General features: G+C 41.9%; 1 protein-coding gene across 1 annotated transcript in view; it reads left to right on the top strand.

Annotated features, from left to right (window-relative positions):
* CYBB (cytochrome b-245 beta chain) overlaps nucleotides 1-22,632 on the top strand; it is a 42,834-nt gene that overhangs the window by 6,124 nt on the left and 14,078 nt on the right. Inside the window, exons 3-8 of the mRNA XM_081950239.1 lie at nucleotides 1,294-1,404; nucleotides 6,462-6,546; nucleotides 12,291-12,436; nucleotides 12,646-12,836; nucleotides 16,804-16,933; nucleotides 17,462-17,554. Of these exons, the coding sequence (XP_081806365.1) occupies nucleotides 1,294-1,404; nucleotides 6,462-6,546; nucleotides 12,291-12,436; nucleotides 12,646-12,836; nucleotides 16,804-16,933; nucleotides 17,462-17,554 (756 nt within the window). The remainder of the gene's footprint in view (nucleotides 1-1,293; nucleotides 1,405-6,461; nucleotides 6,547-12,290; nucleotides 12,437-12,645; nucleotides 12,837-16,803; nucleotides 16,934-17,461; nucleotides 17,555-22,632) is intronic.

Genomic DNA, 22,632 nt, shown 5'->3' with positions numbered 1-22,632 from the left:
TTCTTGCTTTATACAGAAATTGGAAGCAGAGTTTGAGCAAGACACAAAGGGAAATAGTAACAACAGGACATTACAAATTCATCTGGTTTAGTACTACCATGTTTCCCTGAAAATAAGAAAGAGTCTTATTTTCTTTTGACCCCCAAAATAAGCACTTGGCCTTATTTCCGGGGAGGTCTTATTATTTTTGAAGTGCAGGAGGCAGCGAGCGTGGCTGCTGCTGTGTTGCAATTTTTTCATGGAGGGCTTATTTTCAGGGGAGGTCTTATTTTAGCACATGTGCTCAAAAGCCCGATTGGGCTTATTATCCTGGGAGGTCTTATTTTCAGGGAAACAGGGTATCTAACTGGGTAGATGTAAAGCAATGCAGGTTGTACAGCAGGGTGTCCAACTTTGACAACTTGTAGACTTCAACTCCAAGAATTCCCCACCCAGGTTGGACATCCCTGCTGCAGAAAAAATAGTTATTGCTCCCTTTTTTTCAGTCTAAAAGCAAATGGAAGTGTCTCAAAATTCTGAAGGGAAACTAATTCCAAAAATTATCACAAATCAATAATTTTTAAATTGAGCAGAAATATTTTAAGAGTGGAGGGAAGAGAAAATTACTGGATAAGAAGGATAGAAGCCACAAAGCAGCTGTAACTGTCAAGAGAGTTCCACCGAAAACAACAAAACCAATGAACAGTCACAGGGGCACTATGCAATAGTTAGAGTCTCAGGAGAAACCCCCCTTGTTCCTCTTAAAATACCTTTATTCCCAAATTGTTTTTAAGCAATGTTATGGTGTTCTTTTCCTCCATGCTCCATCTTTTGATAACCTTTCTTCTGGGCAAGATGGTCATTCATAGAATCACTTAAAATAAGCTGAGGTGTTAGTTATCAAAAATAGTCTTGCCTCCTTAGAAGCTTTGAATTTAAATAATGTCACTCTGTCTCTTAGAACCATACTATGACTTCCAATTAGTATCAGTTAGTCTATGTTATGCCAACAATGCAAAGTTTCTTGGTGTACAGTATATTAGTTTGCAGTTAGTGTTTCAGACTTAATCCTATTTTTCTTCACATTCATATATATTGCAATAGGTTTTTGTAAATGGCACCCCAGAAGCTCATGACTTTTCAGATGTTACTAAACTATAATTCCCAGCATCCCTTTCTATTACTCATGTCGGCCACGTCCCACAGTTCCTATGTAATTTTAATGTTGATTCTCCCTAGGGCTTTTAGTTCTATTTCAATGTATCCTTAAATGATATTGCTTGATTAATTATGATCCCATTGTCTGATGTTTAGCCTTATTTGGCATTGGCCCGGGCACCTGCAGCATGTCTGAATTTCAACTGCCTATTAATTCTGCTTCCTGTCTGTAGAAATCTGCTTTCCTTTCTCAGAGGCTCAAGTGCAGTAAGTATTTACTATTTTTAATCAAAATAATAATAATCATTGTAAGCAAACAAGGGTTGTCTTCTATTCTTTTAATCTTGTAAATTACCATTAATACAAATGTTGTGATAATGAATGAACTTTCTCTGAAGATGGTATTCTGACTTCTTTAAACAGCTAAAACATGTGACTATTCAGCGTTGAGTCATTCATTGAAAACTCTTGTGCCCACCCAGTTACTGACTAAGTCAAACAGTATATAAGCCAGGTGTCAGGGTTCCAAAAAACACCCCCAACTAAATAAAACTTTGAGGCTTTTGTTTCCTCAAAGTTCCAATTTATTAGAGATGTCATGTTGGCACATCTGGGAAAACCTGCATCTGAAAGCTTCCAAGTTTTTCCACTCAGTGGAAAGTTCAAGATCCTGCCCCAACACCCACAAGTTCATCACATGGTCCAATCTTTCACTGCCACAAAGACAGATTCCTCCCATCCAGCCAATTTTTGGGTAGGTGTTTCGGCTTGCTTTGTTTGGACCTGGCGACCTAGGGGTTTCATGGCTGGCTTTTCAGTGGTTGACTTTCAGTGGGGGTGGAGCTCGTGATCCAGGATGACTACAGTGGTGTACCAATTCTGGATACATTCCAGCACCCACTAGATGCCACACGCCTTTCTGAGCTCAGGATCCAGCGCCTCCTTGAATGTGTGTACAAGGAGGCCCTCTGGCCAGTCTTGTAATTTTCCAGCCAGTCTCCAAAACTCCCAAACTAGCTCTTTCACCGGTCGGCCAGCTTGCTTCAACTCTTGGATTTGCGCTTCCACCTCCACTTGATGGGCGACATTGTTAAACCTGATTTGCATCAGTTAGACAAATCTGTCGGTGGCATCTAATGCAGGAGCTGCTTCATTGTGGAGCTCAGCTATCCATTCTGATGCCTCCATCTCGTTCATCTCATCCGATATGGTTGAAACCAAATCCGTGCCAGAAGGGTATTGATCCCCATATTGGTCAATATGTGCCCAGACTCAATTAGGAAATAGGCTAGCTTTCCAGGTGTCCCATCAAACATCGTCCGGAATCTGGGAGGCATGGCAGTTGGTGGGGCTTGTGGCTGGATTTGTGTGGGCATTTGGGCAGGAACTTGTTGCGGCAATACCACCGGTGGCTGCTGTTGGGGAATTGGGGTTTGGGGCTACATTTGCAGTTGTGGCTAGACCAGGATCACTTTGGGGGTCACGAGCTATGGGTGGAACGTCTCAAATGGCTGCACTGCACAGGCTGCTGGATGCAGGCTGGTGTCCACTGATACTGCACCCATCCTTGTCCTGGGTAGAAAGCCCATCCCCATGGGATCTGGCTTGCTGGCGGCAACCCAAATGTTGGCAGCTGATTTGGGGTCAGAATCCCCCAAAAGCTCTGCTGTGGGCTTGTCATCAGCTGGCCAGGCTGATTCATTCAACCTGGTTGTTAGGCCATTTGCAACCCGGGGTTAACCGGGGCTACAGGCTGTGGGCTGATCTGCTTTCGAATTTGTCTGGGAGCTGTCCGAATTCATCTGGGAGGCCATCCAGTAACTGGCTGCATGACGGTGGTGGGAATCCCCATTCTCCGGAGTGCCTGTTTCACGTCTGCTGTGGCATTCTCCACTTGTGGGTCGAGGCTGATCCTGCACCCATCTGTGGTTCCAACAGCATCTCCTGAGGGGAGGTGAATCCCACAGCTTTGCCTTGCATGGTCCGGTCCAGTTGCGAGGTTTGCCAGGAGCTGGCTCTTTGTGCCTGGCTCCCAGCTGGCGTTCTCTCTCAGTGGCCTCCTCAGCTTCCACCATGGTTTGGGAAGGCGAGTAGATGGTCTTGACATAAATCACTGATCCACCACCTATGGCTCCCCTCATGGACTTCTTCTCTTCCTCCATCTTCCCTGAGTCTTCACATTGCCCGGGTTTGGATCAATGCTGGGGCTCAGGACCCCTGATAGCACCCCGAGGTTCAGGGTAGCTGGTGAAGTATTTTAAGGGAGATTCAGGTTAATATCAGGGTTCCAAAAATAACCCCACTCCCAATGAAATAAAACTCAGAGGCTTGTGTTCCTTCAAAGTTCCAATTTATTAGAGATGTCATGTTGGCACATCTGGGAAACCCGAATTTGAAAGCTTCCAGGTTTTTCCACCCAGTTGAAAGTTCAAGATCTTGCCCCAACACCCACAAGTTCATCACAGGGTCCAATCTTTCACTGCCACAAAGACAGATTTCTCTCATCCAGATCCAGTCAGGTGCAGAAATAAAAACGACCTTGACTTTCTAAGAAGAATGTTATTATGGGTATATATCACCCAACTCCATATAATCCCCCCTTCCATTTTCCCACAGTAGAAAGTGTGGCAGGCCTGAAATCCAAAAAGAAAAGATGGCTTGCAGGTCTGACCCCAGGCTTTTCTTAATCAATGTGATAAATCAACTATAAAGACATAAAGCTAAACCATAAATTGGTTCATTCATGCATGTTAATGGTTTGTTTTAGTCATGATTTTCTGAACAATTCATAAACAAATTAATTTTAGACTTAAATACAAGCAGTATGATCAGACTTAAAAAAAACTATTTCTGATTTGGTTTTCCAACTTTTAAAAGTATTATTTCCTCATAGCTCATTGATTGCAAGGGAAAATCAGTATTCTCCAAGCTGGGTATCTCTAGAAGTGTGGACCTCAACTTCCAAAATTCTCAGAAGGGTAATACTGTCTGGTGAATTCTGTAAATTGAAGTCAATATAGCTAAAGAATGCCCAGGTCAGGGAATGCTGCAAAAAGGTGCAAAAAGCAAACTAGAGATAAGCAGACAGCACAGACTGGTCCTAAATTAAAATTATCCTAAACCAAAACCAAACATACAGCTCAATTGAATTTTGGAAGAGCTTCTATGGGATAGCTATTGGAGAAGAAAGGTAAAGAGAAACAAGATGTATCAATCTTCTAATGTAATTAAATTAACATTTCACAAATTAGGAACTACACTGTCTAAATGAATTTCAACTTGGATGCCATATTTAAGTGTTTTGAAAAAAGATTGAAGAAAAAAATGAATAAAATGGATAATTTTGTAAAACAACTGCTGAAGTTACAAAACAAATCTCTGGAGAAATAAACTAATGACAGAATGGGCATCTTAGAAAATAAATGTGGAATTGTGAATATAGAATTTGAAACAGGAATGGATAAATAAGTTTTGCTGGAGCTTAGAGAAAAAGAATTTATTTGAAATTTAAAGTCATTCCAGAAATTTTAGGACAATGTTAAAAGAAAAATTGTTCAGGCTTTGGCAGATTTTTTTAGATTGGACAGACGATGAGATTGGAGAGGATGAAGAGACTGATGAAGATCAACATACTATCAAGACTAAAAACATTTCTGTTGGATTGTTAGACAAACAATTGAAAAATCATATGGTACTCTATTGCTATATATTATAATGGTGGTGAGTCTTTTATATGCCCAATGGTGGAAAGACACAATAATAACTACAATGGAAGTATGATTAGTAAAATTGATGGTATTAGCTGAGATGGTGAAATTGACAAATTGTTTAGAGAAGAAATATGGATTAACTTTTAATACTACTTGGGAGATGCTTATAGACTTTTTAAGTAAAATGGAAAATAATGAAATTAGGATATATCGATTAAATGATTATTAATAGATTATTTTAAAAAATGGATGTCATATTGTAACTATAGAATAAGAATTCAGTGTAAGTTTCATTTATATCTGTTGTAAAAGAAGTCAGAAGTCATTCTCTTTTTGTATTTCTGTTTATTTTATATTTTGTTATACTTCTGTTGTCTCTCTGTTTCTTTACTCTTTTTTTCTACTACTCCAGGGATGTCAAACTCAAAGACTGGGTGCTGGATTTAGCCCACGGGGTGCTTAGATCTAGCCCATGAGGCCACCTTGGCAACAGCGAAGGACCATCCCGCGGTGCCTCTGCCAGTGAAAAATGGAGCTTGGGAGTCCTCTCAAGTTCCATTTTTGCTGGTAGAGGGTTGCAGGAGGTCATCACAGCTAAAGGCAGAGCTCGGGAACCCATTTTTGCTGGCAAAGTGCTAGGGCAACCACAAGCGCCCCCGACACAAGTGGCATTGAGCTGACAATGCCTACCCTGGCCATGCCCAACCCTGCCTCCTGAGGTCAAACACAACCCTGATGTGGCCCTCAATGAAATCGAATTTGACACCCCTGTTCTACTCTTTTTCTTATTATTAGTTCTTGTTAGTTTTTATCTTTCAGTCTTAAAATATGATAGGTATTCTCGGATTCTGTGGTCCCAAATGATGAAAATCCTGATCAATTATGACCACCATCTTACCTGTGATGAGAAATTAAGTGTGAAGATTAAATGCAATCAATAGAATATCTTTATAATGCCAGTATTCTCGATGCAGTATTTTGTGCTAATTGAATATCAAGGCCGCTTCATATAAAATACATTGTAAATAAGTGTAAATATCAAGTTATCGGGGTATGAACTGCTATATCAGAGCTACAGTAAAGGCCATAGCTGACACTCTAATATAAGCTGCAACAAATCACTTTTTGCCATAGGATCCCTTGTAATAAAACAATGGATTCAGAGGGAATACAACTTTTCCAGAACAAATTGGAAACAATATACCCTGGTATATAAAACATCCACTAACAGCACATACATCTTGTCCAGATTGAACTTCAATTTATTGCTCCTTAACTTAACATAATTGTAGCATACATTGTTTTAGCACTTCCATTGTCTGCCCAGATGAATAAAAAGAAGAGATGGAGGTGATGATAATTTAAAGCTAGAAAAGAAAAATGTCCATGCTGATTATAACTAAAAGCACATTTACAGTCAAGGCCTCTTCATTTGATAGGGCCTGAAACAGATTCAGTGGAGGCAGGTAGCAACTGGTAATGGGGTCAGCAAACTTTATGAGGTATTGTTCAGTATCAGCCCAAGAATGGGTAGATAGCACTTCAAACTCGGAAGAGAGAATCAGGAGAGACAAATAGTATTGTTGTATTTCACTTTTTCTTTTGTATCTCTAGTGTTGCTCAGTGCGTGTCAGAAGACAGTTGGACAGAAACCTCACATTTCACAAACTGGTGGCCTGGATGATTGCACTACATACTGGTGAGTGTTCCAAAGTTCTATTTTATTCAAAGTCTCATCAGTTTAATGAACAAAACTCATACTGAAAGAACAGGTTTCTGGAAAGGCATGAGAAGTAAAGAAGTAGAGAAGTAAAGAAGACAAAACATTTGTTAAACTGATAGAAGAGAATATTTGTAGCTCAGGGTTGAGTTGTGGGGTCCTTGGTGTTCTCTGACTTAGTTGTTTTCTTCCAGATGTTTCATTACTGTTAGATTGGGTAATGGATAGGCACACACAGGCTTAACGGTAACAACAGCTCTTTATTAAGTACAACAAGTGAGAACAATCCAGCGAAGGTTGAGTCTGACAGCAGCCCTTTTATAGGGAGCTATCAGACCCTTCGACCAATAGGATTAAACCTCTGTTCCTGCCAGAACAGAGGACCTTGGTGGAAATCAGTGTAGTTAGAACAAATATCTAACACCCCTCCACTCTTGGATGGAACAATCCTACTTGTTACGTAGTCATGCAGGTAGGCGGGCTTTTGGGTAGCTCTGCCTGACCTGCGCAGTTCAGTAGGAGGGGTTTCCTTGGACAAGTCGGATGGACCTGTTTTCTCCGCAGCTCCGCTTGGTGGAAGCTCCTGGAACCTTTCACAGGCTGTGGCTGGAGCTTCTAGAGCCAGTTCGCTCGGAGCTCACTGCGGGCCTGCAACCAAATCAGATAAGTTTCCTGGTACCCTCGGGCTTGAGCTGGCTGTGGAATGTGAGTGTTTGCTCCATTTGGATAGGGCTTTGGCTAACTCATGCAGGAGTTACCTCTGGTTGTCAAAGAATGGAGTTGGAGAGGCGGCCATGGAGCTGGTCAATATGCCTTCTCGAATTCCTACCGTCCTCAAGCTCTAAGAGGTAAGAGCGAGGGCCGGTGATGCCTATCACTGTGGCAGGAATCCACAGAGTTCCCCCGGCGTAGTTGTGGGCGTATACCGAATCCTCTACGCTAAATGTCCGAATCTTGCTTGTGGAGTCTGGGGGCTATGAGGCAGAATAATTGGGTTGTAGCCAGTCTAAGTGGGACCTTAGCCGGCGAGCCATGAGAAGCTCCCTGTAGTGGCACTGGGTGTGATGTGCTGAATTAGCAAATAGTGGTCAACCCATGTTTGCCAATCTCCCGGGCCCATCCTAGAGAGGGCCTCTTTTGCAGATCTCACCATTCTCTCCACCTGACCATTGGAGGTCGGATGGAATGGCGCAACTAGGGCATGCCTGATTCCCTGAGCTGCTAGGAAGGTCTCAAATTGCATGGCTGTGAATTGGGGCCCATTGTCAGAGACGAAGACGTTGGGCAAGCCATGCATGGAGAAAAGTAGCACCTTGATGACCACTTCTGCCCTAGTGGAGGTCATCAGGACTACCTCTAACCATTTCGAGTAGGCATCCACAACTACGAGAAATGTCTGGCCGTGAACTGGGCCAGCAAAGTCAATGTGCACCCTAGACCATGGTGCTTGAGGTCGCTCCCACTCCTTAGCTGGCGCCTCTGGGGGAGCTGGTCTGGACTCCTGGCACGGTGTGCAGATAGCCACCCATTCTTCAATCTCCCTGTCCATGTTAGGCCACCACAGGTAACTCCTAGCCAAAGACTTCATCCTGACAATTCCACGATGCCCTACATGTAAAGCCTCTAATACTGCAATGCACAGTTTGGGTAGAACAACGACCCAGTCCTCCCACAGTAAACAGCCATTTACAACCGATAACTCATCGCGTTTGGCAAAATACATTTTGAAATCAGTCCTAACAGGCCCCTTGGGTCACCCCCTCCACATCCAGTTCAAAATTTGTTTGATGGTGGAGTCCTTTGTAGAGTGACGGGCAATGTCACTGAACGAGACAGGCCCAGTCTCCAGGCAGTCAATGAGGAGGACCGGCGTCTCGGGGGTAGGGTCAGTGAGAAGTTCAGGCAGTGGGCAGTGGCTTAGAGCATCAGCATGCCCCAAAGTGGAGCCTGGTTGGTGGATGAGATGGTAGGAGTAGGCAGCTAGGAAGATGGTCCATCTGGTCATGCGAGGTGATAATGACACTGGGGTAGGTCGGTCCCCAGCCAGTAAGCCCAACAACGACTTGTGGTTCGTAACCAGTTCGAAGTCCCGGCTATATAGATACTCATGGAACCTCTTTACTCCAGCCACTGCAGCCAAAGCCTCATGGTCCAGCTGGCTGTAGTTCCGCTCTGTGGCAGACAAGGTCCTGGAGTAAAATGCAATAGGGGCTTCAGTTCCGTTGGGCATGCAGTGGCTGAGGATGGTGCTGACGCCAAACGGGGAAGCGTCACAGGTCAGCACCATCAGCAGTGTCTGGCTGTATTGAACCAGAAAGGAGCCCGCCAACAGGAGTCATTTTACCACAACAAATGCAGCAGCCTCGGCTCTGCCCTAGGACCACTTCACGTTCTTAGCTAGGAGATGGTGTAAGGGCTCAGCAATGGTGGCTTTCTGTTTGAGAAAGACACTATAGAAATTAAGGAGCCCGAGAACCCCTGCAGCTTGGCTTGATTTCAAGGTGTGGGGGCATCCTGAATTGCTTTAACTTTTTGTGTGGTCGGGTGAATCCCAGAGCCATTGATTAGGTACCTAAGAATTCAACCCTTGGCACATTAATTTGGCATTTCTCTTTTTTGAGACGGAGGCGTTTGTCTCTAATTTGAGCCAAAACTGTTCGTACACATTTGAAAAATTGCGCCTCATTTGCAGTCGGTACCAAGATGTCATCAAAATAGGGGACGACTCCTGCAAAAGCCGTTCCATGATGCTTTTGAACAGTCCAGGAGCGATACTAACGCCAAATTGCAGGCAGTGACATTTGAATACACCCTTGTGCATCACAATGGTTTGGGCCTCTGCCGTAGCGCCATCTACAGGCAATTGTTGGTATGCCTGTGCCATGTCCAATTTTGCAAAAAAATTTCCAGGGCCTAATGAATGAAGAAGGTGTGGTACAATGGGCACAGGGTAGGCGCTTTGTTGTAGCACTTTATTTATTGTGCACTTGTAGTCCATGCAGATGTGGACAGACCTGTCAGATTTGACAGGTGTCACTATAGGGGTCTCCCAGCATGCCGGATCCCTGGCCTACGAGCTTGTCGATTTCCCTGTCAATTTTGGAGCGGAGAGCAAAAGGTACTCTCCTGGGTTTTAGCCTTATTGGGGCTATGTTGGGGATCAAACCAAAGGAAATTGGAGTCCCCACATACTTACCCAGACCAGTGCTGAAGACGTCCTCGAACACCTTAAAGATGGCTTCAGCATCGTCGTCTTTCAAGGCGTTGATACGAGTCACCTCTAGACCCAGGGCTTGTAACCAATCTAGCCCTAGGAGGCTCTGCAGGTTGCCGCTGACCACTGTCACTGGGAGTTCCCCGCTGAATTGCTTGAACTTTACCTGGAAGGTGCCTTGGCCCACAATGGGGACCTGGTTTCCCTGGTAATCGCGTAGGCGGATGTCAGGGGTGCAAAGATGCTGCTTCTTTAGGCTAGGGATAGCCTGCTTCAGGATAGACCATGGTATGATGGTCAATGTTGTCCCGGTGTCGATCTCCATCTCACATGGAGAGTCTTCAATGAGGACTGTGACCTTCAGCTTTTTTGGCTGCATGGTGTGGACTTGGCCGATTGACATGTGGTAGGTGACTCTATTGTCACCCTCTGAGCGCCGTGGTGGCTTCTGCCAGGCCCCTTGGTTGGGCCTCTGTTGGCGGTTTGGTGCACTTCTAGGCTGCCAGGTAGTGACAGGGAATTCGCTCCGGCACACCTTGGCGATGTGCCCCTTTCACTCGCAGCGCTGGCAGGTTGCATCATGGAAATGGCAAGCCGATCTGGCATGGTGTCCTCCGCAGCTAGCGCAAGGCAGGAGACGCGGTTTGAATTTGTGCGCTGGCTGGGTGCAGTTAGTGCACATGCAGCAGCTGTCATCTTCTTCACCCTCTGAGCTCTCAGGCTCTGCAGCCTCACGATGTACATGTGTACTCTTTTGTGCATCTTGTGGAGCGCTTTGGCGCTGCAGAGTCTCAGTAGATTTGGTGGCTGATTCGGACCCCTGCCTTGTCCAATGCGATCTGCAGAGTGAGGTTAGATTTAGCGAGTAACCTCCTTTGTAGGTTAATGTCCAGCACACCGCAAATTATGCGGTCCAGAATCAGCTTGTCCAGATCTCAGAATTCGCAGTACGCTGTGGCCTTGAGAAGCACAGCAACGTACTAATTAATCGACTTGCCCTCTTTCTGGTTCCTGATGTTAAACTCATGCCAGCGAACTTACTTGGACAGCTTGGGGGTATTATGGCTCCTCAATATTTGCTGGATCATGGACCAGGTGACTGATTGCAGCGGTGTCAGCTCAGAGAGGTCTTTCGCCGTCTGAAACACTTCCCGGCCACAGTATCCGAGGAACATGTCCTTCTTGCGGCCTTCAGAAAGGCCCATGAGGTCTTTTGCCTCGAGGAAGCAGTCAAATCGTAGCATGTATGAGTCCCAGTGCTTGGTGACTGGGTCATACGGAGTCGGTGGGACGTGCATGACCATTTTGTATTCAGAGGGCGTTTTGAGTTTGCCGCTCAAAAATGGCTGCTCGAAGGGCTGGATGTACTTGCTGGATTGCTACACTCTCTTTGGTTTGCCTAGTTGCCTTCCAATCCCACCTTCGTCGACAGTGTTAGATTGGGTAATGGATAGGCACACACAGGCTTAATGGTAACAACAGCTCTTTATTAAGTACAACAAGTGAGACCAATCCAGTGAAGGTTGAGTCTGACAGCAGCCCTTTTATAGGGAGCTATCAGACCCTTCGACCAATAGGATTAAACCTCTGTTCCCGCCGGAACAGAGGACCTTGGTGGAAACCACTGTAGTTAGAACAAATATCTAACAATTACCACTCTAACTAGCTAACATCATCAGTGTAGTCCATTTGCTAAACCACAATTGGATATTGAATGAACTTGTTCACTCTGCTTTATAAAACATGGCTTTTAGCTTTCTCTGCTGTACAAATCCAGTCATAGTCAACATATTATGACTAAGCAAGCCATGATTTAGTACAGTATAGAAATCCAGATTAAAATTCTGGCAACTGTCAAACATGCAGAGGATGAATGAAAGAGAAGTTTATTCTGTATAATTATATTTAATTTTAGACGTCTCAGGTCATCAAGTCCTATACAAAATATTAAAAAGAAATAGCTTTGTGAATTTTTTGTTTAAAAGAAACGAAAGAAAAGGAACTTAATATCTTGATATAAATTTACTGGGGCTTTAGCAGTTTTTCATTATTGTGAATATGTGCTAGCAAGATATATTTTTCATGTCCTGTCAAATTCCTTCAGCATTAAATGCATTATTCTACCTTGCTGTCAAAGTTCTTGTTCTATCTTATATTTATTTCCAAACATTTTATATTTATTTCCAAACAAATATCTACTTTTTCAAATTTTGCACAAAACCATTCATAGATTAATTTTTAAAAGCCACCTCAGTACAACTGGAGAAAAATAATGCAATTAAAATAATTAGGTATACAACTTAAGAGTAGAAACAAAATGACCTATATCTGTAAAGTATGTGTCTTGTACATTTGTTTTTATACTTTATAGGATGTTTCAGTTCTCAAAATAGTTAGCAAAAAAGCCCCTTTCAAAATGAAAAACAAAGCATTTTAAAAGCGATTTATCTCTTTAATATTTAATATGTATTATCTATCCCACTTTTTACTTATTTTTATTTTTTGCCAGCAATCCATACAATTGCACATTTATTTAATGTTGAAAGATTGGTGGATGCACGCACTGAACAAAATGGAAGCATTAAGGGTGTACTGTCTGATCTGGGTGACCAGTCAAATGAAACTTACCTGAACTTTGCCAGAAAAAAATATCCGGTAAGCAGATGGGGGGAAAATCAGAGGTCTATTGTTTCTCACGCATGCATACAGAAATATTTTATTTTTTCCCTATAGTCATCGCTACCCTAATGTAATACCTTTTATTGGGGATATTGTTGCTTGGTTTTAAAGCAAAAGAAGTTATGCAACTCTGTCAAAATGAATTTGTTTGGTATGATTATATCAGCATGATTTTTTCTTTCCAGAACCCTATCGGTGGCCTCTATGTGGCATTTACAACTTTGGCTGGCCTCAGTGGTGTTATCATTACATTGTGTCTGATATTAATTATCACATCATCCACAAAAACCATTCGCAGATCGTACTTTGAAGTATTCTGGTTTACTCATCATCTCTTTGTTATCTTTTTTGCTGGTCTTGTCATCCATGGATTTGGGTAAGTAATTGCACTTATTCAGATATCACATTCAAGAACTGTCTAGAGACAGTATCAAAAGGGCTTTCTTAGGACAATCTATCAAAACAATAAATGACTGAAGTCTGTAATAGAATCATTTTTAACCTGATGTCGAGTGGTGGGATTCAAATTCTTTTACCACCGGTTCTGTGGGTGGGGCTTGGTGGTCATATGACTGGATGGGCAGGGCTGGGTGTGTGTGTGAATGGATGGGCGTGGTCAACTCAATGTCACTCACATCAAGGGTTGCCTCGCCTGGCCCCTCCCCTCCCAGCCATTCCTTGTCACACCCAGCCTCAATGTATGTATAGTTCTGTAAAAATGTTGTTCATCTTTTTTTGACTTTATTATCTACATACAATAAATGTACTTTACGGACCATTGAAAGGAGTAAATGGCTCACATGCTTTGCCCAAGAGTGTTGCAGGCTTTTAAGGGGCTGTCACAAAGAAGTGGGGGGCAATGTATTTTCCAAAGAAGCAGAAGGCAAAACGGGAATCAATGGATGGAAGCTGAACTAAGAGAAGCAACCTAAAACTAAGGAGAAACTTTTTGACAGTGAGAACAATTAATCAGTGGAACTGCTTTTCTCCAGAAGTCCTGGGTGCTCAATCACTGGAAGTTTTAAAGAAAAGACTGGGCAGCCATTTCTCTGAAATGGTATAGTGTTCCCCCCCACAAGATCCCTTCTAAGTGTTATTCTGTTATTCTGACACCTTTCCCAGGACCTCTACTCAGATTTTGGCATCCTTAGTTTTCCTGCCTGAGCAGGCGGTTGGATTAGAAGATCTCCAAAGTCCCTTTCATCTCTGTTATTCTGTTATTTCTGAGCTAAATAGCTAAGAGTTAAAGAGCTGCCTCTAGACATTCATTTTAATAAGATTTTTAAAAATATGCAGTTAAAAGTTCTTCATGTCTCTTTACCCTGAAGCCCCAATATCATTTGGAATTTAATCCCAAAATGATTGCCCTTTTGGCATTTCTCCTGATACTTCTCCAAAATGCATCCCGAAGACCCTCCATCTCCATCTCCGTCTTCCCCCCTCACACACTCACTTTAAGCAAATTCCCTTGTTTTGGAGACTTTATAAATCTGAAGCATCAGTACTAAAATCTAACTTTTATTTCTGCTGCTGTGAAACTACAGCAGCTAAAATGTTGATCTTATAAACAGATTGTCCTTATCAGTATATTAATTCTCATTTCTCCTGGCATAAACTCCTCTTTGTTTTTTTTTCTTGGTAGCCTCTACCTTCCAATGGGATACAATAAAGGCTCTTTTTATAGTAAACTTTTGTTCCTTGGGTCAGTTCATTATTTCAATTTACTTAAAGGAAAAAAATGTATCTAAAGCTGTCTACTCTTCTTCAGTAAAACCATTTTTGGGTGTTAGGAATTTAAGTAAGGAAACTAATTAATGGAACTAGCTATTTTCATTTTCCTTTCTATATATAAGCCACACTGAAACACTCTGTCGAAACATTGCCAAAACATTTTCCTAACCATCAGGATTCCCACTGGCTTTTGTTGCAACAATAAGGATGCTTCTGGCACATGTATCATTTCAAGACTACCAGTGTGCTGGCACATGTTCATAGAATGGCCCATCAGGCTCAAGATGTAAAACATCTGTGCTAGCATTTTTGTTTCCTTATAAATCATTTCTCAGGTCTTAAGGGGCAACAAAGAAGAATATGCTGGCATATAAATGTAAATTATTTCTATTTTCTTCTGGAATAGAATAATAATCAGGTTTATTTGCCAGCTTTGCATTATTCCAAGAAACAGGTTAATGGGAGCATTTGGTCTTATGGCTCCTGAAAGGGGAAGAGGGATACTTTGCTGAAGCTATGCAAAAAAACAACAACAGATGTCGCCAGTTCATCTCCTGGAATGTTTGAAATAAGAATTAAAACTACAGCTTGTCACCCTGTCTTCCAAACAAGTTCATCATTATTAAATAGGAACTGTTCCCAGGTTCATACAGAAAGGATTATAATCAGACAATTTAAAAAAATCAAGACAGATTTACCTGTCAAGTCTTACTTTAATCTGTAGACAGCTGATGAAGTCAAATCTACACATTATACTTAACCTATTGTAAAATGTCACAGAATTTAGATTACTGTACCATCTGTACTGAAGGAACTGAATAGCACCATTATCACATAGATATGCAACAGAACTGGACCCTGACAGTGAGCTCAGTAGTCAGTAGCTGTATGTGTCCCAAAATATGATATCAGATTGTCTCCCTCCCATGTCAAACCCATAAGTTTCCTGTACCAAGTTGGACCTATTAAGAAACCAGCATCCTGGCACCAAAATTCCAAACCTATTTAGCAGAAAGATACAGTGGGAGAATAATTGAAGATTCAAACCAAAATTCTAGATTTCGTGCATTTCAGACCTTATCTAGCACTCACCTGAATAAATTATTTCTTTCTCAAGACTGGTTCCATATATCCTTACTTACTCCCAGATATTCTTTTTCTGCTACTTCAGGGAGAAGCAGCCAGGTTGAATGCTGCTTCTCTCTGGCGCAGCGCTTTCCCTATGGGACTCAAAGCACTATGCTGCGAAAGATGTTCTCGCTCTTCCATCAAGAGAATGGTGGAAAGAAAACAAGTTGATGGAGAACACATGGAGCGACTACATGTGCTCTCCGGGTCAATGGCTGCTTCTTCTCTCCACCTCTGCTCTTGCTGAGAGAGGGAGAGCGTCTTTTGCAACACAGCGCTTTGGGGCCTGTAAGTAGCTGCTTCTTTCTGCCTGGCTTTCCAGAAGGGATTTACAGGACCCAAAGTGCTGTGCTGCAAAAGAAACTCTCACTCTCCCAGTAAGGGAGTAGTGGAAAGAAAAAGCAGCTGCTGACCCAGAGAGCACATGGAGCCACTCCATGTGTTCCTTGGTGACTTGTTTTCTCTCCACCACTCTCTTGCTGGGAGAGCGAGAGTGTCTGTTGCAGCACAGTGCTCGAGATTCGGAAGTTGCTTGTGAAGGTAAGCTGGAAGCTGGGGGGATGGTGGGTTAGTTAACTAGTCCTGCCTGGGATAGAACCAAGGCAGCTTCGCCAGCCAGGTGAGCCAGGGATGGGGGGGGGAAGCAAAATAGGCTACAGCCAGAATGGACTGGAATGGAACTGCGTTGGTGGCTTTGCCAGCTACGTGAGCCTGGGGATGGGGGGGGGGCACAGCCAGAACTGTGGACAGGGGGATAGCATGACTGGCAGGCTTACCTGTAAGCAGGAGGAGGCAGCTCAGCTGGGGTGCAGGCATTGCATGGGAAGGCAGCTTAGGTAGGCAACAGCCACAGAGCAGAGATTATGTGCATGCACAAGTGAGTGCCACACAGAGTGTGCTATGCTGCTGGGAAGGTGAAGAGTGACTGGATGGGGCGGGGTGGGGGGAGAGCAGTGACCAGGCAATCAGGCAGGTGGGGGCGGAGCCAGCCAGAGGTAGTATTTGCTGGTTTGGCGAACAAGTTAAAATTTCCCCTGCTGGTTCACCTGAACCAGCTGAATACCACCTCTGCTGATGTCTTTAGACCAAGGGTCCCCAACCCCTGGTCCATGGACTGGTACCAGTCTGGGGAATGCCAGAAACTGGGTTGTGCAAAAAGGCAAAGCTGCATCCACGAGATGCAGGTAACATGCGAAACCACAGTCCACAGAAAAACCTTTCTTCACAGAGCCAGTCCCTAGTGCCCATAAGTTTTTGGAGCCCATGCTTTAGGCTATAGTTCCCAACTGATCATGCAGTCTAGGGCTGATGTCGTTATAATTCAAAATAATGGAATATGAACTCCTGAAACAGCTAATATGAATGGACTTTTTCCATAACGTTTTGCTTTTTAACACTGAACTTGAAGATATATGTAATTGGATTAGTGGATGTTTTTACAATGGATCAGTATTATTGCTCCTAATGCTTGTTGTTATTTGCAGACGAATTGTACGTAGGCAGACCCCTGAGAGCTGTATGAAGCATAAACCAGACGTTTGTGCCAAAAATTACGCAGTCTGGGGGGAAATATCTTCATGTCCTAAACCACAGTTTGCTGGAAATCCTCCCATGGTATGATCTCTTGCTTCCTTATTAAAAAAACTACACAACTGTAAAGACTGCTGAATTTTTAATGTTAATGTTACAGTTTGCTGAAAGAAAGGAAAGTTAGAGAAAACAGTTGAGGGTTCAATCAGACCAAGAGTAGTTTCAGACAAAGGACAACATCTCTCTTAACAGCAAAAGACTTCTGAAATTAAAGATTTGTAAAAGATGCAACTTCCTATTAACCAATAACTGTAAGCTTTTGCAAACAGCAAACTTCTTGTCTATACAAGAGGCTAATGTCTGATTTCACAACTGAAACAAATTCTGGTATATACAAAGCAGCTGTCTTTCTATTTAAGAGAGTGAGTTCACATCCCGTGCTAAATCATAAAGTGATTAATTTTAGTTTAACATGTATACACAGCCACTGTGATTTGAAAATCATTGTTTCAGTTGAACCATGTTGGATGAACTTGAATAGTGTCATGTGTGAATATTTATTAAGAAAAGTTAAACAATTCTTCATTCTCCTTTTACTCATTCTCTTGGCAGACATGGAAATGGATCATTGGCCCTATGATTCTGTATATTTGCGAGAGACTGGTGAGGTTTTGGCGCTCACAGCAAAAAGTGGTTATTACAAAGGTAAGAGCAGTGGTGGGCTGCTGCCAGTTCGGACTGGTTTACCCAAACCGGTAGTTCTGAGCACTGGTTGATCCCGCTGACCTACCCGGACACTATCTGGTCCTAGATATCTCACTTTCCAGCTCTCCCGCCCCGCCCTGCCCCACAGCCAAGCTGATTTGCATGCCTCTCCCATTCTACTAACTGTGGCTGACCTAGCAGGTGTGCAAGAAGCTGCCCCCATAGAAAAAGCCCTATTTTAGGTGTTGCGCACAAGTGCAGAAGGCACGTGTATGTAGCCTACGTATGTGAAGCAGGTCTCACACATTTTCGGCAAACTAGTTAAAAGTATATGCAGCCCGGGTGGAGAGCCAGATGTCGCGACGATACAACGTGCGGTCTTGAAAGTCCGAGACCGCCGTTGATTCTTTTACCTGCTGCATGGTCCGTATGGACCTAAACGGTCCCGAAGAGACGGTGACAGGGAGACAAATCCTTGCTGGTCTCAGGGACACCGCAAAGTCCCTGATCGACCCAAGGGAAGTTCTTCAAGCCAGCAGTAAACAGACAGCCCCTAGGCTGACAAAGTTGGAGACGGCTCCAGAAGAAGGCAGTGAAAATGAGTCCAGTTGGTGAGATTTTTTTCTTTGAGAATGATTGCCCAAAGAATTTTTTTAAAAGATAAATTAGTCACTTAAGCAAAAGAATAAAGCGGTGAAATTTATCTTTATTGGACTGCCTTAGAAAGTTTTTTTTTCTCTTTTTCTATGTAACAACCTTTTGTGGATTGAAGTGATTGGAATGCTTCCTGTTTCTCCTTTAAGTGAATGAATTGATTTTTTTCTCCTATTTCTTGCTACTTTATTTTTTGGTTGATTTAAAACTTTTTTTTTTTACTTTAATAATCCTTCCTCTTACTGTTTATTAAATTTTATTAAAGACACATAGATATTTTTGTTTTCCTTAAGTTTGATACGAATAAGAGAAAGTTGAATCTGCCATTCAGAAGCCAGAACTTGGGTTTTTTTGAAACAATGTATCCTTTGCTCTATTTTCTTGGATTCTGTTGACGTGATAACTAGAGGGTTTGCAGCTTATCTATAGAGACTGATAACGACTCAAGGACATGGACTGTTCCCTTGCAGGTGTCTTTGTGGAATATTTTGGACAAGGGAAGGAAAGAAAAGAAAAGATAGAACCCTCACTTTTTTGAAAAATTCAAAGAATCTTATGTTTAAGCAAATCTAAAACAAAAATATTTTCATATATGAAAGAGATATTGAAGGCGAGAGTGGCAGTGGATTTTAAACTTTTTCTTCTTTTCTGGGAAATATGTATTTATATACAGAAGAAGAAATCCTAAGTTACCAGGATTTTTTTGGATGGAATTTTAAATATATTGGAAGGATTTGAGAGATTTGATAAGAAATTGGATAGGCTATTGTTTGGCACAATAAAAGATGAAGGCACTGGAGCCTCAAAAATTAAACAAGAGAGTGAAGACACAGAAGATAAAGATAAGATAACAGATGAACCTAATAATGGAGCACCTATGAGTGAAAGTGGAAAGAAGGGAACATGGAAAAATGAACCCGATTATTATTATATACTTGATGATTTGGAGCTCTACCCCTCCTGTCAAGATATGGACTTGATGATGGAATTAAGAAGAGAAACAGTTTTAGAAAGACATTTGATAATCAAAGATATGTTAATTTTAATACCATTTCAAGGGCAATGAGACTATATGAGAGATCTTTCAAGCAAAAAAGTGTGGAGAGACGTTTTTAAAAACTTTATAAAGAAGTTCATAAGAGAATTGACGCAACAACTGGCTAAAGAGATAAGATTATCTTCTTACTGGAAAGACACAGGTTGATAATGAAGGTTGATAATTCAAAATTTAGCTAACCTTTGGTGATTAATAAGTAGGATTTTGTAGACACTTTTAGAATGTTTTCTTTAAAATGTTTATTCGTTAATTAATAACTCATTATGATAATAATAATGAAATAATAATCTTAATTAGTAAAAACAATTGGATATATATTGTAAATCAAGACCTGGGAAAAAGATTTATCAATTTTACTAATACATTTTTGCTTAGATTTTGTTATAAAGATGTAATTTTTCTTGGGTACTTATAAACTTTACTAACAATTTTTTGTTTAGATTTTATTATAAAGATGTAATTTTTCTTTTTTTAAAAAAAGAATTTTATTGGTTTTTAAACATTTATGGGGAAAGGTAAAAAGGTACACAGAAAATTTTGGCAGCTCCCGTGCTAGTGGTAGAAATCCCTCCAAATCTCACAATTTTTACAATGTTAAAGACAACATATAAAAGATAAGCAAAAACAGAATCTTGTTCTACATTATATCAACCATGTGTTCAATCATCTCTTTTTTTGTCACTTTCTAGTATATCAACAATCACAATAATATTTCAAATGCATTTATTTTTGTGACCTGAGCCTTTTTTTTATTGTTCAAATTTTTATTAGTTTTAAAAATTTTACAAGGAAAAGGGGTTATAGGGTTAGAAAACATTTTGACAGCTACATCAGCAGGGGGGGAGAAGCCCCCCCCCAGGTCTTGCAATTTTTACAAACAAAGATAGAAAAATATCAACATTTACATAAGTATTAGCAGTTTTAAGTTTAACACAAAATCATCAGTATGTTTCAATGATTTGTTTTGTATCACTTCCCTGAAAGTACATTGTAGCAACAATTGCAATAGTGTTCCAAATCACTTTTGTGATCTAAGTTTTCTAGCTGTTGCGTCCTCCCTCCTGTCCACCGGCTGAGCCTCAGCCCCTCCCTCCTTTGTTTCTTGTATAACATCCCCCATTCCACCTAAGAGAGCACTGTGTTTTTTAGTGAAAGCCTCTGCTTCCACTACTGTGTTGATTCTAATTCTGCTGCCCTCCCAAAAAATCAACATGCCTTCTGGAAACAGCCATCTGAAACAAACCCCATTATTATATAATCTTTTTACTAAGAAGGAATATTTCCTTCTGTTATCTCTTACTTTCTTTGGGATCTGTTTATCTTTATATTTTAATGGTCCTCCCCTTTGAGCTCCTAGAACCTCATCTCTTGTAGTTTTTCTAAGAAATTTGACATGAACTTCCCTTGGAACATTGTGTGTTCTTGCCTAGGCTGAATTAACCCTATAGATCAGATCAATATCCTACCAAAGCTGTTGTTTATCTCTATTAATATATTCTGCTAGTATTGTGGTCATAATCTCCTTAAGATCTTCGTTCTCAACTTCTGGCAAGTTTTGGAACCTAAGAAAAAAAGACATCCTTTCAAATTCCATTTTTAACATCTGATTCCCAAATTCTGCATTCCTCCTTTGGATTGTCTTCATCTTGTCTCTCATCCCAACCTCCCCCTCCTCCAGCACACCTATCCTCTGTTCATTCCATGTGGTTTGCTGGTTCGTCTCTCTGAGCTGTTCATTTAAGTCCTGCAGTTGTTTTTTAATTTCATCCTGTCCCTTTAAGATGATTTGAAGCATCTGTTGAGTAGACAAGTCCTTTGCACTCTCTTCAGAGGCTTTAGGTTGTAGAAAAGATCCCAATTGTGACTGGTGTGCGGGGCTGGACATGGAAGATGTTGGGGATGAGGAGGCCTTACCAGGCGTTACCCATCATGAGGCTCAGAGATAGTTATTATTCTGTACAAAGAGATGGCGTCTGTGGGAGAGCACAGCCGGTAGGGATCACCAAACAAACAAGTCCAAAGGAGAATAAGTCCTCTAGTAGAAAACTAGAGCAAGTAGGTGGGTCAAAATATTCCAAATCCAGGGGAATAACATACTTGAAGAGGCTCCTGGAAGTCTCTGGGGTGAAAATTAGTTGAAAGACATAAAGTTTTCCAAGGGAGGAGTCTCATTCATAAAGACAAAGAAGAAGGAGGAAGTTGCCATATTGGCTCAGCCAGTACAGGTGGTCAGGAAACAACAAAGTCAAAGTTCCCATAAATAGTTTAGAGAAGAATCAGTTCAGCCATCCTTTCTCTCTCAATTGTAGCCAAGAAAAAAAAATTAAAGTTTGAAAAGTAGTTTTCAAACTTTCTCTCTCCCCCATAAAAGGGAGAGATTTTTCAAGTGCCGCTTTTCCAAGGGGGGTGGAATTTCCCCCCCTCCAATCTAAGCTCCTCCAGAAGTTGAAACAAACAAAACAGGAAAACTGCAAAACAGTCAAAAGTGTAAGAATAGTAAAAGACCTGGGGAGACCCCTCGGCTCACCACTCTTCAGCTGTTTCGTTCCAATTAATTATTTCTTTCCAGGCTGCATTCGGAGAAGTGCACAGTGGCATTCCGCATGCTCCCTACGCTCCCCAGCTCCTGGGGCAAAGCTGGAGACACCCCCCCATGGCCACCGCCATTCCAGGGGATCCCAGCAAGCCACCCCTATGGCAGGGTGCCCCTCCAAGGCACCCTGTGCTCCCCTAGACTTCAGGGGAGCCCACCGGAGCAGCGAGAAGGCGGTACCTTTTTCACTACCTCCTATATTTTCGTCCTCCAGGAGAGAACTGTGTTTTTTAATTAAGGCTTCTGCCTCCCCCACTGTATTAATTCTAATTCTGTTTCCCTCCCAAAAAAATCAACATTTCCTCTGGCAATAACCATCTAAACCAAACTCCTTTTTTATATAATTTCTTTGATAAGGAGGAGTACTTCCTCCTTTTTTCTCTTATTTTTTTCGGAATTTGCTTAAGAATGGTAATTTCTTTGTCTTTATATTTTAGTGGTCCCCCCCTTTGGCCCCCTAGCACCTCATCCCTTGTGGTCCTCCTAAGAAATTTAACATGTACCTCCCTTGGAACATTATGTCTTCTAGCATATGCTGAATTAATCCTGTAAACCAGATCCATATCCCACCACAACTGTTCTTTGTCTCTCTTAATATATTCTGCTAAAATTGTACTCATAATATTCTTAAGATCTTCATTTTCTGTCTCTGGTAGGTTCTGGAATCTGAGAAAAAAGGACATTCTTTCGAGTTCTATCTTTTCCATAAAATTTTCCAATTCTAAATTCCCCTTCCGGACTGCCTTAACCTCCACCCCCAACCCAGCCGCCCCC

Source organism: Natrix helvetica (genome assembly GCF_964273705.1).
Source record: "Natrix helvetica genome assembly, chromosome: 4".
NCBI lineage: Eukaryota > Metazoa > Chordata > Lepidosauria > Squamata > Natricidae > Natrix > Natrix helvetica.
The sequence above is the reverse complement of the archived record's forward strand: the minus strand, read 5'-3'. Positions and strand labels throughout refer to the sequence as shown.